The 17,760-nt window shown below is 42.3% G+C and overlaps 1 protein-coding gene across 1 annotated transcript; it reads right to left on the bottom strand.

Moving 5' to 3' along the window:
• Positions 1-1,016: 1,016 nt before the first annotated feature.
• Positions 1,017-17,631, bottom strand: Mdh2 (malate dehydrogenase 2). The gene is made up of 7 exons (XM_080272388.1): positions 17,456-17,631; positions 9,113-9,307; positions 8,476-8,643; positions 6,503-6,625; positions 2,684-2,821; positions 2,084-2,226; positions 1,017-1,305 (listed from the first exon to the last, which is right to left on the bottom strand). Exons 1-7 carry the CDS (start codon positions 17,531-17,533, stop codon positions 1,128-1,130), a joined length of 1,023 nt encoding a protein of 340 aa, XP_080128514.1. The 5' UTR covers positions 17,534-17,631; the 3' UTR covers positions 1,017-1,127.
• Between the last annotated feature and the right edge of the window lie 129 nt (positions 17,632-17,760).

Below are 17,760 nucleotides of genomic sequence, written 5' to 3'. Positions count from 1 at the left end.
CAGCAGTGTTCTAAACAAGAAAATATTAAAACAGCTACACAGCTTTAACATTTTTCTCAAGTTTTACACAAAGCATCCTGAGGCATAATGCACAAAGGGTATGAATAAAAATCTGAATCTGTACAGGATTTTTATGTTAAAAAAAAAAAAAAAAAAAAAAAAAAAAAATTATAATAGCTATATATACAAGTTCAATGTTAAGTTTTGATAACATATACACATTATACTTTTCCTCACACATACAATTCCCATTTTATCCATACCATCTCATACATAATAGCTACGGTACACAGACAGCTAGGAGGCAGGAGATGTTAGATACTATTGCTTTAAAAAAAAATATATCGGTACCATTTCAACAACAATAACACATGTATATATTATAAATTAACTGCCCATAACACACAGCTGATAGAAATTTTGTGAAAAAACTTCCCTGAAAGCCATTCTTAATAAAAAAAATAAATAAATAAATAAATAAATCTACTGTACCAACTGCCTAGCCACGGGCTCATACGCTCCTCATGGGGCAATGTAGGATTGGATGATGGATGGATGGATGACCTAATTAATAATATGCCAAAGCCGCTTATTCTTTTCTTTGACATCACATAAGCATCACAATCATTACAAATCTGAACACAGGGTAATAAATCAGCTGTTTCACTGTACTGCCAATACCACTTTGATAAGCAAAGCATCAAGTGTAACTGTACTGTTGCTTGTCTGGGCAAATAAATTTAAAAGGATAAATTTCGGTTTCTGCACCACGATGTATTAAAACTGCATGTGCTGTACTCCCCCGTCCTCCCAAATGACTTTTGGATTATATAAGCTCTCACTTTGATGTTCTACACTACCTGAATTCAAAGTTTTACGAGGGGTGTTCGACAATGTTAGCACACTTGACTCGTGGGTCTACGTAGATATATCTACATATTCTCATTTACCATTTCAAAGTTCAAATAATAGTGCCTACAAAGTGTCTGCTAACATCTGTACAATATTTACCCCACCCATTTTGAAATCCAATCATCAGTGTCAGAAAGTTATCGGTAATATTCTTCTTTTTCTTTTGCCACTTCAAAGTCCAACCACCGGGATCAAAATGGTATCACAAATCGAAGTTACATGCTGGCCACAAAGTTCTCTCCCTTCTTGATGCTTCCTATGAGTTCTGGCAGTGCATTCTCCACCAGCTTGGCCTCGAATGGTGACAGCTTTCCCAGTCCCAGGTTCTTTTCCATGCCACTGGGGCCAAGCACAAGAGGTGTAGAGAAGTAAGTGGCCTCAGTCACATTTGATCTGTTGAAAAGATGATGAAGTTGTTAGATTGCTGGATAATGTTATTAGGTTTTATATCTCTTCACTCAGATTATTTTTCATTTTAATCAGTCTACCACTAGACAACAACTGCATTTAATTAAAGACCTCATTTTAAAGTATTAATAAAAGCCGTATTTTACTGCACCACTTCAGAAACTCTCCAAACTTATAAGAAAATTCTCTGGGGGTGGCACAAAAAGAAATAAAACTAAACCACTAGACTGAAAGAATTCAATATAACACCTAAGCACTGACATAGTTCCAGTGACTAATAACTTATAGCACCAGCACTATCATGTACTCACTGGGCCAAGAAGCACTACTTTGTCACTACAGAGGTGACTTGCCCCTATCTAATGTTTCATGCATGTGTACTGGCATGGAAGACTTTGGGGGTGTAGGATGAGAAGTGCATATGAAACCTGTGCTGGGGTGACTATCACTGAGCAAACATCAACAAGGTGCTAACATGCCATACCATACCTGTATACTGTACAGGGGCACATACCCGGTATGTACCCTCTTAAATGCTCACCCGTATGTGGTACTGAAACCATTTCTCTTGAACTGGTATATACATAACTAAAGCCACAGCCAAATTTTTCCCTAATACAACAGGTATTATATGGGTGAACCGAGCCCCTCCACTTGAAAAGCATGGTCTAAAATGAGGAAAATCAACAAGATACAAAAAAATAAAACAAAAGTAACATTCCGAGGTTGACTGAGTTAAACCAGAACAGGACTTTGTGCTAACCTGATGTAAGCACATTCGACAACACCAGCTTCTCCATTCATGGCCTTGATCATGGAGAAGGCAAAGCGAGCCCCAGCATATGCCATAGACAAGGTGGCTGACCCTGCCCCCGCCTTAGCCTTCACCACCTCTGTCCCTGCATCCTGGAATACAAATTTAAAGTTTTTGTTAAAAGCAGTCTTCTTCTTCATTTTGTTAAGTATTTTAATACTCCTAGTACACAGAAAATTGCAGAAAAATTAATAACCACAAACAGAGTGGCCAACCCTTCTCCAGCCTTAGTCTTCACCACCTCCATCCTGGCATCCTAAATATACCAAACTATACAGTGGTACTCTGTCATATGTCAGTAATGTTTCAAAACATCACATTTTCCACACAGATGGTACTGCAAACTGGGGGAAACTGGCAAATCAACTGTATAGGTACCAATGAAACTTTAACAGATACTTCCATGGTATTTTCAACTTTGGCAGCAAAAATGAACATAAAAAAAGTGACATAAGAAGGTATACCTGTACAAAATTTTCTTTTTTAATGTGAACTTTTTTAACATTATATTTCACTGGCATAAGTCATATTTCATTCATGACAACAAACCTGGATCCTTTCAGTGAGTGCCTTGAGCTGGTCTTCTGGGAACTGTACAGCTGGTGTGGCCTGAGAGATGAGGGGGATGATGGTAATACCTGCATGACCACCAATCACTGGTACATTAACTTTTGTGGGATCCAGACCCTGCAGAGAACAATTTCCATTAGAATCATCACCACTACAATCATCTTGGCCCCTTCTTCCCACTTAATCATGTGGTTAGATAGGGCCCATAAAACAGGGAAAGAGAAAATGATGACAGGGAAAATTAACATCAAGAACAATGAAAGGGGAACTGTTATGCAAACTAAGACTCTGGAATTATGCTACAAGTAAGGCTGAAAAAACACACTGGGATCACTTGAATCCTTTAGAGCTTAACCCTTCATACGACGAGTGGAAAAACATAACCCAAAACACCATGTGGGGGCTTGAAAGAGCCATACGCACAGTTACAAATGTTAAATTTTGTACATACTGTAGGTTGCCCAGGACCCAGCATGTGGAGCCAATGCACCGTATGTCCCTTTTGTGTTTTATTTATTTATTTATTTTTTTATGAATGTAAAATTTTTATGAATTTCTTCAAAATTTCTGAAAATTAGCATATGAAATGAATAATGTGGCAAATATTTTTAGGATGCATCATTCTTATTCATTCAGCATGCTCTTAATAAATGTATTATCAGTTACAACATGTGGAAGGTGGAGGAGCTCACTATCCGCTCACTCGATGTAGTGCTGCTTTGGGTGTCTGCCCTTTCCTCTCTTCCTTCTTGTCTTTTTTTCCTTCATTCTTTCCTCTTCCTTCTACCTACAGGTGACTTTACACTCCCTCTTCTGTCTTTCTTTCCTTCACTCTTTTCCCTTCCTTCTGCCTATGGGTGCCTCTATACTAAGTGACAAGCCAAATAGTTTCCTGTACACCAGGAAACCATTTACTACACTGGGTGGTAACCATATAACCAAATTATGGCGCTTGGTGATTTAGTGGGTAATGATGGCACTCCAGGGACTGAGCTTGTTTCGTTTCGTTTCGTTTTTAAAGGCTCCAACATGCTTGCATGTGTCGGCCTTGGTCACCTAATGGCGGCTCTCCACGCTGCACGATCCATTGCAGCCTCCCTGTTCAGTCCCTTAACCCTAAGGTCACACTTAATGACCTTGTCCCATGTCTTTCTTGGTCTACCCCTCACAACCCCACCCCCAATATTAACACTTCTCACCTTCCTCACCCAATTATCATCCCCCATCCTCTCCACATGTCCAAACCACCTCAATCTACCTCTCCTCATCACAACACCAATACACTCCAGTCCCATCCTACCTCTCAACTCTTCCATTGTAAACCCAGCCCCTCCAGGCCTTGGACGCAGGGACGCACTGCACATCCACCTAATCATTGTCATTTCTGTACGTCTGAGCCGGCGAATGTCTTCCTCCTTCACTGCCCAGGTCTCACTGCCATACAGCATTACACTCCTAATACACGCTGCATACAAAGACCCCTTAGCACGTAGGGAGAGCCCCCTCAATGTCAGGAGAGGCAAGAGCTCCCTGAACTTCTTCCAACCACTTCTCACCCTAGCCACAGAGCTAGCTCCAGCCCCACTTCCAGCACACAACATGTCTCCTAAATAACAAAACTCTTCCACACACTCAAGAGATTCACCAGCAAGTTCAATCCTTTCACATCTGACGATCTCCACCTGCTCACCCCGGCACGCCGTACACATAAAATCAGCATTATCTCGCAGTCTACCTCTGATACCACTACATCTCTTATGCACCCATTTATCACACACACCGCACAAGATGGAATTACTTCCCACGCCCTTGTGGCAAACTGCACATGGCCACTCTCCCACGTCTTTGACAGTACCGCCATCAACCCTAGATATCATCACTTTTGTTTTATCTGCATTTACCCTTAAACCCTTTTGCCCCATACCATCTCTCCACTTCCTAAACCTTTCCTCCGCCTCCCCCTCACTCTCTGCAATCAACACCAAATCATCAGCATACAACAACTCCCACGGGAGTCCGTTTCTAAAGTCACGTGAAAGGGCTTCAAGTACCATGATAAACAACATGGGACTCAAGACTGACCCCTGATGCACACCAACATTCACGGAAAACTCATCACTCAAATCTCCATTCACTCTCACCTGGGTGTGAGCACCCACATACATGGCCATAACCACCCTAACCAGCCACTCCTCCAAGCCAAGCTTTCTCATTGCCCACTTCACCACCTCTCTAGGGACTCTGTCAAAGGCCTTTTCCAAATCAACAAAAACAAAATAAAGATCCCTTCTCCTACCAATATATTTTTCCTGAAGCTGTGTAGGTTTATATCCAAGGGGTGGTTGGTGTTTACTGCTCACGTAATGCCACTCAGGGATTAGCGAGGCTGGTCACTCTCATCTTAAATGTCAGGACCAACTGCCTAGCCCCGGGCTCCTACGTTCCTCATGGGGCAACGTAGGATTGGATGATGGATGGATGGAAAATAAAATTACACAAAAAATTAGGCTGAATCTACAGTATGTTCAGAACATCTCAACATTCAGTGACATGGTCAACAATATCTAGAAACTTAAACACACACACACACACACACACACTGAATGCTAGTACTGGATGACCCCAATGAAGTTTGTGCCTTCCCAATGCCTAAACTATAAGTCTTTCTATTCAAATGTTGTTGAAACTTAAACACATACACACACACACACACACACACACACACACACACACACACACACACACACACACTGAATGCTAGGTAGGGTACTGGATGACTCCAATGAAGTTTGTGCTTTCCTAACTCCTAAAGTATAAGTCTTTCTACTCAAATGTTGTGTACTTATACAATGGCCAAATACAAGCAAAATCATAGTTTCCCAGATCCCTAAAACAATTAGTGGCTACATGGTCGCAGCTATATGGCACAATTCTAAAAATGTGTTGGGGTCAATCTGACTCCGCATGGCGTACGAAGGGTTAAAGTACCATAAGCCAAAGATAACATGATTTGAAGCAGTTTTCTGCAGTGTTCAGCAGCCCAAAAAGATTATTTCAACAGACTGTTCCAGGAAAATGCAGGTGACTAATTCATCATTGTCATCATCATCATCCTCTTAATCTTATACCTATTAATAAATCAGTTAAGTAAAATCCAGTCCAAGTAGGAGAGTCTACAGTTAGAACAACCAACAGACAGCCCAGTGGAATGGGCCACATATCCATTTATTCATCACTTAAGGCTTCAAAACTGTCAGCTCCAAATCAAAGCCAAACAAATTTCAAAATTTTAGATGAAGCTGATGAAGCTAAGAAACTGCCAAGGGACTGAAATGGATGGATGAAGCATGTAACACAGAGCATACAACATGGGTCAGCCTGCCTTTTTTCAATTTACAGATGACGGAATGACACTCTTGTGTTTGTGCACACAGTAACTTGGTCAAGTTCAATATTTTCCCCATTATGGATTAGAAGCCACGTTATTATTCTTTACCAATCAATAACCTACGCCTACATTACACCCAATGCGAAAACTAATGCATCTTGTATCTCAACAAGTTAACTTCTTCAGTCCAATTACTAAATCTTATTTTATTCTTGCTACCTCCACACAACTGTACTCAACCTGAAGAAAAAGTCTTCCACTAGAGGGCTTATTGAAGGCTGTATCTAATCCCTTTGGAGATAAAAGTGTCTACTAAAGTAAATTTAATATTGTAATCTGAATTTAGCCACAATAAATTTTAAAACATGTCATCACAATGAATAAGTTAACTTATAAAAACTGGTCCACACCTTCAGCTCGGCGACGAAAGTGTTGGCTCGTACAATGTCAAGAGTGGTGACACCAAAGATACGACTTGCATCAACACCAGCCTTCTTGTACACCTCCATTGCGATAGGAACTGTGCTGTTGACCTAAGGAGCAGTAAAGCCCAATAAAATCTGGATACATAACACAGAAGAGAGAAACAATACTGTACAGTACAGCTAATGAGAACAAGATAAAAGACAGCAAGAAATACAGTATAAGTAGTAAAAAAATACAGGGTAATGGGAATAAGGCAGATAGGTGACTATCATCTATCCTGGGAAATTCTACCATGAGACTGAAGTGTGGCTACAAGCTTGGTAATCTGCCGCACAATCATCACTCTCAGGCATGATAGTCAACCACAAGTACTGTACTCAGCTAATTCTCTCAACACTGTTACAAATCTTAAGATACCATTTGGATTTTTTTTCCCCCCAGCAGTTTCCAGCAACTGCTGAGACGTAATACTGATTTTGCCACTTGGTTTAGCTTCTTGTTCAAAGAAACCATACGCTGTATCATGGTCGACCTCAATATGGAGATTCCTTTAAGAAGAAGCATGGCATCATTTGACTGACTGACTGACTGATTAAACAGGAATAGGATATCATAAGACAGCAAGAATTAAGTGGCTGTACACAATAAATGAAACTGACACACCTAAAGAGGAGGAATTTGTCAGGTGAGGAAGCATATTTAAGGATGAAGGAGGTCTACAGGGACACTACACCTGCAGGGGCAGACCAACAGCTATCTGAGAAACCAGTAGTAACAAGGAAAGGCATGATGTAAAAGGAGGAAATGTACATCAATGGAAGATATATTTGGGCAGCTAATCCTCATAATAAGAAGTGAGATGTGAAAAGTGCACCAGGGGAAGACATGTTTGAGAATGCATTACTAATAAAAGAAGGCAAGATGTAATAGGTATAAAGTACATGATGGAAAGAATCTGAAGAGAATACTCTGTAGGTGAGATGTAAGATGGAAAGTATGGCAGGGTTGAGAGAGATTTGAGAAAGCAGTACAAATATAAGCAAAAGACAAGTATGAGAAAAAGAGGTGCCACAAGGCTTATATCAGAGGATGCAGAGCATATCAGACACTGGTAGATTTTAAAGGCTACAGAGTACAAACAGGGAGATATCAAGGTAGTAATACACATTAAAGCAAGCTGGACACAGGGAAGTCAAAGACAAGTCAAAAACAATTCAAACAGGATATGAAAATGCTCAACTGTCTGAATCTGGGTGACATTCTTTTCAGTAAACTCTTAGTGCTGCCATATGATAATATTCAACTATGGAAAGGTCTGTTACAAAAGGAGTTTATTAGGGCTATATCTAACTCCTGTTATATCATATCTATCCTGAGCTGTATAAAATCACCAGGAGATGGCAATAACAAAATGAAAACAATATGAACAATATCCTTTGGCTCAATGGGTTATCAGACAATATATCTTGCTGAAAATCATAAACTAATGGACTACTACAAAATGTCGAATCAACGTGACTATTTCAATAGCCAGTCATCTGCATTTTCATCATGATCATTGTCAAAGCACTGACATTATATCATTCAATCAGTAGACCACCTCAAATTCAACCACACTGCCCAGTCACCCACATCACCCTTCACCAAGCTTTACTTACCACAACCCACACTGCTTGACATCCATAAACCTTTTGTTCACAAACATCACATCCTCCTTCACCCATTTCATCTTTCTACCATTCAATTAATCACTGCCCCATTAAGTGTGTATGTGTCCAGAGCAAAGCCATTTAGTTCTCACTAAGGGAAGAGAGTAACCACCTGCTCGTTATTGACCATCAAAACTCAGGTGTAAAACATTGTGGGTTACATCCAGTTGGAACACCTTTTCATAGATGAGGATTATCCATTTTCTTCTTTGAACACACAGTACTCCATCCTTCCGACTCTTACTGACCGGGTTTGAGATGATGCAGATCATGGCTTTGGGGCAGTTCTCAGCACAGCCCTTGGCCAGGTTGGCAACAATGGAAGCATTGGTGTTGAAGAGATCATCACGAGTCATGCCAGGCTTGCGAGGAACACCAGCAGGGATAACAACAACTTCACACCCCTTCAGAGAGTCCTGCAGGTACAGTTGTGTATATAAATCTGTATTCATTTTAACATGATACTGAATGAAACAGAGTGCCATGCCTTGTTATACAATCTTTGGAGTCAAACTTTTCAGGACTGTGTACAGTATAAGCTTTAAATGGTAACTGCTTGATTAAAAACTATATCAATAGTACTGTTTGCACTTGTACATGAGTGGCTCAATAGTACTGTTTGCACTTGTACATGAGAGGCTCAACAGTACTGTTTGCACTTGTACATGAGTGGCTCAATACAGTATTATTATGAATGTGACATTTACAATAATGTAAGCCCTACTTCACTGAAAGCTTTATTAACACTGTGTCCTACAATACCCAATCCATTTATCAGTAGCAAGCAGGTTTAAGACAATGATGGTAGGCAATAACCCTCTGCCAAGATCATTAGCATATTATTATAACACACTGTACCACCATCCAAACAAAGTCAGAACTCACTCCTAGCTGCTCTGGGCCCACATATCCAGTGACCTTGGCTGGTGTCTCGATATGCGAAAGATCAGCAGCAACACCAGGAGTGTGGACAATATCGTAGAGTGAGAGCTGTGTCACCAATGGGGAGTTCTTGAGCAGCATGGAGAGTGGCTGGCCAATACCGCCACTGGCACCCATCACTGCTACTTTCCTTTGGGCCTGGGATGACAAGGGAGACATAAAATAAATTGATATCTTATTACACAAAACCAATCCTAATTTTAAATTCATATGAAAATATACTGGGCCCTTCAATACACTGGCTTTTTAAAAAAAATTATATTTGTACTTTCCCTTGGTGAATGCATTCAGCTTTTGGGGAAATTTTTGAACTGTGGGTGCCAGATATTGTCTTCATAAAACCTTCTGATAAGAAAGGTCTTTTCTATGATGAATGGAGGTAGCAAGAATAAATAGAAGTCGGGGTACTTTAAGGAGTTTCATATCCTAACTGATTACATTAAATAAAAATTACCCCAAAATAAGTAAAAGCATTTTTGAATACCCCACAAAACCAGTCTTTCCATGGCAATGGTATGTGCCTCATTCCCTGTGTGCATTCCCTGGTTCACCTCCTTACCTGCCACCAGACGGATGCCAGCACCACGAACCGTGTGACCAAACAAAGGAGCTGCTATTATTATTATTAGTATTATCTACACTGAGTGACAAGCCAAATAGTTTCCTGTACACAACGAAACCATTTGCATACTACACTGGGTGATGACCATATACCTTAACCCCTAAAACGCGGATCGTCGCATTTGCGACGGTCGGCCCAAAGGGCAGAACGGCGGATCGTCGCGTTTGCGATTTGAGTTAATTTTGAATAACCGCGGGCAAGCAGGCTCCAGCTGGTATTGTCTATCAGTCCCGCCACCCGTGAGCTACGTTCAGCACACTTGACCTTTGTACTACTGACCTCGGTTGTTGCCAAGTATCATTTTTTTTTACCCACCCACGCACCGATGCACAGCCCTCCCTCGTCGTGCGATATGGCAACGCGCGGACGGCTCATACGTGTCAATCTGCGCCGTCATCTCGCAAGCACTTTCTGCTATTGGGAAACGCTTGTTTCCCCAGTTGTCACACTGTCATTTTTTCACGCGGTTTGCCCCAGAATAGCGTCAGTCCACGCGAATCTTCCACGGTGACACCATGTCCAACTCGAGCTCTTCCGAGTCTGTGCCTTCTAGCCCTCCGAAAAAGGGTTTTGTTACCTCAACCCCCTTCAAAACCTTACCAGGAACTACTAAGGGCCTAAGTGACTCTGCAATAGCCAGTGAACTGTTGAAAGCCTCGATGGACTATGGCAGTGACGTCGGTGTGTGGTCCAGCCTGGCAGAGTCTGACACACAATCAAGTGCAGAGTCCGGGCCAGAAGTGATTGTTTCTGTGCCTGAAGAGTGTGTGTCAGTGCCTAGCACCTCAGCAGGGAAGGCTCCTGTGAGAAGGGGCCTTGAGTATGGGAAGGGGGCAAAAAGAAAAAGAAGTGGTGACCCCAGCTCACCGCCATTGTCCCCTACGCCACGTCACGCCACCGCCAGCCTGCCACGTACTCCCAGCCCCATTCTCTCGTCCTCCTCCTCTGCTGCCCTGTCTCCTGAGTCGTCTGAGTCGCCTTCACCACCTCGAAAGGGAAGCAGACATGCTACTTTACGTTCTAGAGTTTTTCGTAGGCCAAGTGTTCGTGTTGGTAGAGCTAGAACTTTGTCCCCTAGTATAAGGCTAGCTCGTAGTAAGGAAACTCGCACTAGGCGACTTGGCAGTCACGCCACCGCGAGTGACCTTGAACCCAGTGATAATGTCCCCACCACCACCACCACCACAACACCAACACGACCTGGGATAGCCTCTGCCTCACGTACTGTCTCACCGCCTGCCTCACCCACTCCCACACGACCTGCCTCACCCCCCGCCGCCCCCAGCACCTCCCAGTCTAGGCAGGGAACGCTGGATGCCTTCGTTTGGTCAGAGGGATCAGATTTTGTGCCGGAGGATCTGCCCTTTGATGAAAGTGGGTGTGGAGTTCAGGCTGACTTCCCTGTCGACGAGGATGGTGAATGCTTGGACTACCTGTTGGCCTTCCTTGACAACGAGGTTATGGAGCACATCTGTACCGAGACAAACAGGTACGAGGGGCAATGTGCTACAGTTCGCGAAGGAGAAGGTGAGGCGGCCACGCCATCCACGTCGCGGATGGCAGCATGGGTGCCTCTTACGATCAGAGAACTTTTTGTATTTATTGGATTGATGTTGCTAATGCCCCACAACTGGAAACACAAGCTAGAAGAATACTGGAATTCCGACGAGCTGTGCCCAACACCCATTTTCAATAAATACATGAGCCGCGATCGTTTTAGGCAGCTAATGACTTACCTTCACTTCACGAACAATGATGAGCCTTCCCAAACTGACCCATTATGGAAAGTGAGGGGAATCCTGAACATGATCAAGGATAAGTTTATGAGGTTCCTGCGCCCTTTCAAGAAAGTCGTGATTGACGAGTCCTTGGTTTTGTTCAGGGGCCGTCTTCGGTTTGTGCAGTACATTCCAAGCAAACGGCACCGCTTGGGAATCAAGTTTTTCGTGCTGTGCGACTGCAAGACGGGGTTCATCCTAGACTTCGTCATTTACACCGCCAGCAATGTCGATTTGGATAAGACTGACCCCCTTGGATTCTCTGGTTCTGTGGTGAAAGTGCTTTTGGAAAAGTACTTTGGCGAGAATCATGTCCTGTATACGGACAATTACTATACCGCTCCTAAACTCGCCAAGTACCTTTCTGAACACGGCGTCGGCTCCTGTGGCACTGTCAGAAGCAAAAGGGCACATTACCCTGCCTTCCCCGAGGCTGAAAAGTCAAAGCGGGGAGACGTGCACCTGAAGAAATCTGACAAGATGCTTGCGATCAGGTGGCATGATAAGAGAGTCGTGAACATGCTCACCACAGTACACAAGGGGGAAATGCTGGCAACAGGGAAGGTCAACAGAAGGACTGGCGAGCCTGTGATGAAGCCTGATGCTGTCATTGACTACAACGTCAATATGCGGCTGGTGGACAAGTCTGATATGATGATTGGAGAGATTGACTGCCTGAGGAAAAATCGTCGTTGGTACAGGAAGGTGTTCTTGCACTTGATTGATATGTGCATGTTGAATGCCTTCATCCTGTATAAAATCAAGAACAGGAAGCCAGCCAACTACTCTCTCAGAAGATTTTCCAAGACTTGTGTCTACCAGCTGCTTCAGCGTTACAGCCAGGTTCTTTCAACAGGTCCCAAACGCCACCCTCACACACCTCCAGACCGCCTACAGTGTATGGCCTACCTTCAGCGACACCGCCTGGAGCCACTGCCAGCCACTGCAAAGAGGGGGAAAGCACTGAGGAGGTGTCATGTGTGCAGCCACACTACCAGGCAGGACAGAACCTTTAGGCGCACCTCCTTACAGTGCAAAGAGTGCAAAGTTCCCCTCTGTGCTTACCCATGTTTCTTTGACTACCACAACCTAAGTAGATTTTGAAAATAAGGGTAAGATTCTTTGAAATAATACTGAGCGTGACAGTGATAATAGTGTTTAGTTTTCTTTTACGTGCTGACAGTGACAGCCTGATGAGTGTAAATTAGTGTATGTACTTGTAAAAGCACGGACAGTGACAGTGTTTTTTGGTGTAAATAATTGTACATAGTAATAATACAAGTATTGCGAGTGACAGTCACTCCAGTGTAAGAAGATGAAAGCATATGTTCCTATTCTATGTTCTGACAGTGACAGTTTGTTGTGTAGAAAATATTATTTTTATAACACTGGACAGTGACACTGATGAATAAGGCAAAAAAAGGACAGATACAGTGAAAGTGAGCGACAGAAATGAAGTGCGAGTGGCCGACAGGAGCGAGAATAAAGTGCCTGCCGTAAGGCTGAATAAACTCGCGCCGCGGTGGTCTTCCTCAGTCCCGATCCACAATACTGGCAGTGACAGTGATTTTTATGGCCGTAATAGTGACACGCGAACGTTTGTGAAGTCCTATGAAGGAAAATAATGTAGTATACGTGTTTTTTGTCGTGAAAAGGCAAATGTGACAATAGTGACGGGAAGATCGCCACCGCGCTGCATGTTGGCCGTGCGCTCCGTTCATTTTAGCCTTATTTTCAGTGCTTATTTACAAATACGGATTCCAAACAACCTGTACGTTGTTGTATAAAGTGTACTGTGACAGATTGAGGCTGTGGTAGAAAGAAAACCGGGTTTCTGGAGGTGTGAAAGTGAAGACTTTGTTACCCAACTTTGCAAGTCTTCACAAGTCCTTTGGTAGTCCACGAAGGCTCAACATGTGTCTCAGGAGAAAGCTGAATGTAAGTACTATATGCCATAAAAATTTTAATGCTCTAGGGTTAATCTATGATTTTTGGCAAATATTTTCCCACAGGTACTCAGACCCCGCTAAAACCCCGCCACAGCGGGGGGATCGGCCGTACACAGCCGCGTTTTAGGGGTTAACCAAATTAAGGCGCTCCAATCAGACTAAGCAGGTGCAGGCCTATATCTAAGGGGTAGCTGGGTTTACTGCTCACATAATGCCACTCAGGGATGAGTGAGGCTGGTCACTCTCATCTCAAATGTCAGGACCAACTTGCCTAGCCCTGGGATTCTATGCTCCTCATGAGACAACAATGGATTAGATGAATGAGTGAATGAATGATTATTATTATATTGTTACTGTAACCTGGCCACTCTCACTTCAAATGTCATGATCAACTTGCCCAGCCCCGGGATTCTACGCTCCTTATGGGACAACAAAGGATTAGATGAATGGATGAATGAATGATTATCATTATATTGTTATCGTAGCCCCATGTTCATCCATATGTTAACCGGTGGATTACAGGTTGAAGCTACCTTTCTCCTGCAGCTCACCAGTCACCTTTCTGGGGGATGGGATGGAAGATGAGGGAAGTCTGCATATTTCAGCAGCATGAATGTATCCCTCTCCATCTGCTCCTCTCTTCAACCTACACTGGTTGGTTACACTAAATTTCTAATACAGTACTAACACTGTCCTGTTGTTAGCTTCATCGATAAATAAGCATGAAGGTTCCCTGATACAATGGAACAGATAAATCATTACAACATTAATTTATGACATTTTTAAAACTCTACGTTTATTTGGATACTTTGTGCCATAGACTATTTTAGATTTTTCATTGAGCTGATTTACAAATCAGCTTCTTAGTGTCTGGTTACTTTGCCCACACTACGGAATCATTTCATCAACAGGTCATATTTGATGTATAGAGTACAGTATTGTCAGGAAATCACATACAGTACTTCTAGTCAGTGTTTGTAAATGATGACAACCATGAAAAGCTCAAACTCAATTATTTCTATTTTCAAATGTTTGAAGAAATAGTGAAACCATTAGATTCCCACTCAGAAGAGTATGCTGAAGATTATTAGCTATATCCATACTGAAAACCTTACAGTTAAAAACAAACTTTCAGCACTAAATGAATATACAGCACTTGGGCCAGATGGAATCCACCCAAAGGTACTGAAAGAGTTAGCTGAGGAGTTGAGTCCCTAGCCCTTCTCTTCAACCACTCTAACCAGACTGTAACAGTGACACAAAGCTTGAAAGATGCCACAGTGTCTCCAATCTTCAAGAGTGTCAGAAAAAGCAAGTCAGAGAACTACCACCCAGTCAGCCTAACAAGCATCATTGGAAAAGCTCTTGAGGAAATAACATGACTGTATAACGAAATCCCTTGAAGACAGAAATGTATTTTGCAGCAACCAGCATGGGTTCAGGAGTGGAAGAAAATGTTTACCCCACTTATTGGAAACAACAAATGACTGTTCTAAGATGAATGACAAATGAGCCATTTGATGAGGTGTATTTTGACTTCGCCAAGGCATTCAACACCATTCCACACACCAGATTAACATACAAACTTTGGAAAGTAGGAACAGGAGGAAACCTGTTAAGGTGGATTGAGGACTTCCTCACAGACAGAGTCCAAAGAGTCTGTATCACTGGCACTGAGTCTGACCCAGTAAAGGTAACCAGTGGTGTCCCACAAGGATCGGTGCTGGTACCACTCGTTTCTATCTATCTATCTATCTATCTACCTACTGCCAGACGCCATGATCCCGTAAGGGGTGGCCATTTGACTTTGAGTTATTTCTTTTACGGGGAGGGGCACTAACCCTCCACCAACCCACTTGTTGACAAGTAGGGAGCACGTATGGTTTGGTTATATGGTTACCACCCAGCGTTGTAAATGGTTTCTTGGCTTACAGGAAACCATTTGGCTTATCACTCAATGTAAAGCCACCTGTAAAGTAAAGAAAATAAGAAGTGACAGGAAAGATGGAAGAAACAGGAAGAGAGTAGGGCAGGCATGGAAAAAGAATGATAAAGGCTAAGGAAGAAGTAGGCAGCACTACATCAAGTGAGTGGATGATGGTCGCCACCACCTACCACTAACTCTTGTTTCTAATTTACATAAATGACCTCCCCAAAATGTTGGACTCCACAAGTACGATAAGTACCACTAAGATGTTTGCTGACTGTTACACAAAGATTTACAATTTGGCAGCAACACCTGAAAAGCTTCAACAAATACATGACGACATACACAAAATGGTAAACTGGAAAGAAACATGGCTGATGAAGTTCAATTCTATGATGTGCAAAGTCATACATGTGGGGAGAAGCAATGTAAAACACACTTACGACATCAACGGAAACATCTTAAAAGTCATTACTTAAAAGAATCTAGGGATACTGTTTCATTCATTCATTCATTCATTGCCAGACGCCATGTCTTCCAAACGGGGTGGCCAACGGTTTAGAGTTAATTGTTTTACGGGGAGGGGCACTAATCCTCCACCAACCCCACTTGACTATGTCCTAAAATTCAATGCACACACAGATGAGATCAAAAGCAAACATTATCCTGGGATGAACAAAAAGAACATTCAAGAACTGGACAGTAGAGGGTTTCACCACAGTACTGTAAACAGAACACGTTCACCCCCACCTAAAATATGCCATACAGGTGTGGTCTCCACAGCAGGGGGGAAACATAAACAAAATTGAAAAAGTATAGCACAGAGTAATTAGGTTCATCTCACACCTACGAGGAAAGACTAAAAATACTGGCATCCCAAAACCAGATGACAAAAGATACGGAGACATGGTGGAAGTTTACAAGACACTGGAAGAAACTGAAAACATTAACCCTTCAGAATTTTTTTAGAATACATGCAATAACGTGAAGGGCCACTCAAGGCAGCTGTACAAACGGGGATACAACAAAACACAAACTGGTAACACTTCTGTGCACAGGGTCATAAACCACTGGAACAAGCTGCCAGAAAATGTAGTGAGTGCTCCCTCAATCAACACTTTTCAGACCAGATCTGATACTCATATGGCACGCTTGGAAATGGAGGCAGGCAATACAATCTATATAGATCAATTGCGTAACCCGCAGAAAATACTGGTGAATAGTTTGTCATAAGTATCTGGAACAATCTGCAGTTTTGTACAACATGGAATCTTAAAAATTTCCTTTTGACAGTATACACCTCACCTTCTACTGCCGTTTTTACTAAATACTTAATTGTTGCAAATGCATTTTTTTTAGTACTGTACTAAGTACATAAGGACTGGGAGTGGGGGTTGTTCAGCAAGTAGCTCCTTCTGTTATTGAATCTACGCCCACACTAGACTGATTAGGTTAGGTTAGGTTGTCTGATTAACTTAGCTTAGGTTAGGTTGTAACACGCAATGAAAGAGAGATAGGAACCGGAATAAATTATTTCAGCCGTTCTCCCCCCACTCCCATTCCTTATCTACTTAGTACCGTACTGAAAAGTGCATTTGCGTTGATTAAGTATTTTGTAAAATCGGCAGTAGAAAGTGAGATGGGTCTACTGTCAAAAGGAAATTTCAAGATTCCATGGGTATATGAAACTGCAATTGACCATAATTGAACTACCAATCCTTTACCTCCTTGTCAATTATGTCGAGGTTCCCTTGCTCACCTTCACACCCAATCTCTCAAATTTCAAGGTCATACCACCCGTCCAATCATCCATTCCGATTCATTCATTCATCGCTAAGCACTCCTATCCTCACGATGGCAGACGTCATATGAATAATTGCATTAACGTTTCAAACAGATACTCTGAATCAATAGATGTAAACTTTCAAGATTTTCTGAGTAGCCATAATGGTGAGTAAATTGAGCTTAAATTACTGATAATGATCCCAGACAGTTGTAGCAATTTCTTACCGCACTTGTAGTGGAAAAGCTCTTAACCAGCTGACCAAGTGTCGTGGCCGTCTGGGGCTTGGCGATCCTGGAAAACATGTCTGAGGAGAGTAAAAAAAAATTGTAGCCCTGAAGAACAGTTGTCTGCTGCCTCACCGGCTGGGCTGGTTCGAAGTGACGTCGCAACCAATCTCTTCTTGGCTATGCTGGGCTAATTTTAGCAACATTTTTGCCACCCATAGTATTAGCCACATAAGTACATTATTACTTAAATTTTACTTTACCTCACCATCTCAATTAATTAATTACTGCCATTTTTTTCTGCA

The sequence above is a fragment of the Coenobita brevimanus genome, chromosome 50 (genome assembly GCF_032717465.1).
Source record: "Coenobita brevimanus isolate Jiangsu-jjx chromosome 50, ASM3271746v2, whole genome shotgun sequence".
Taxonomy (NCBI): Eukaryota; Metazoa; Arthropoda; class Malacostraca; order Decapoda; family Coenobitidae; genus Coenobita; species Coenobita brevimanus.
The sequence above is the reverse complement of the archived record's forward strand: the minus strand, read 5'-3'. Positions and strand labels throughout refer to the sequence as shown.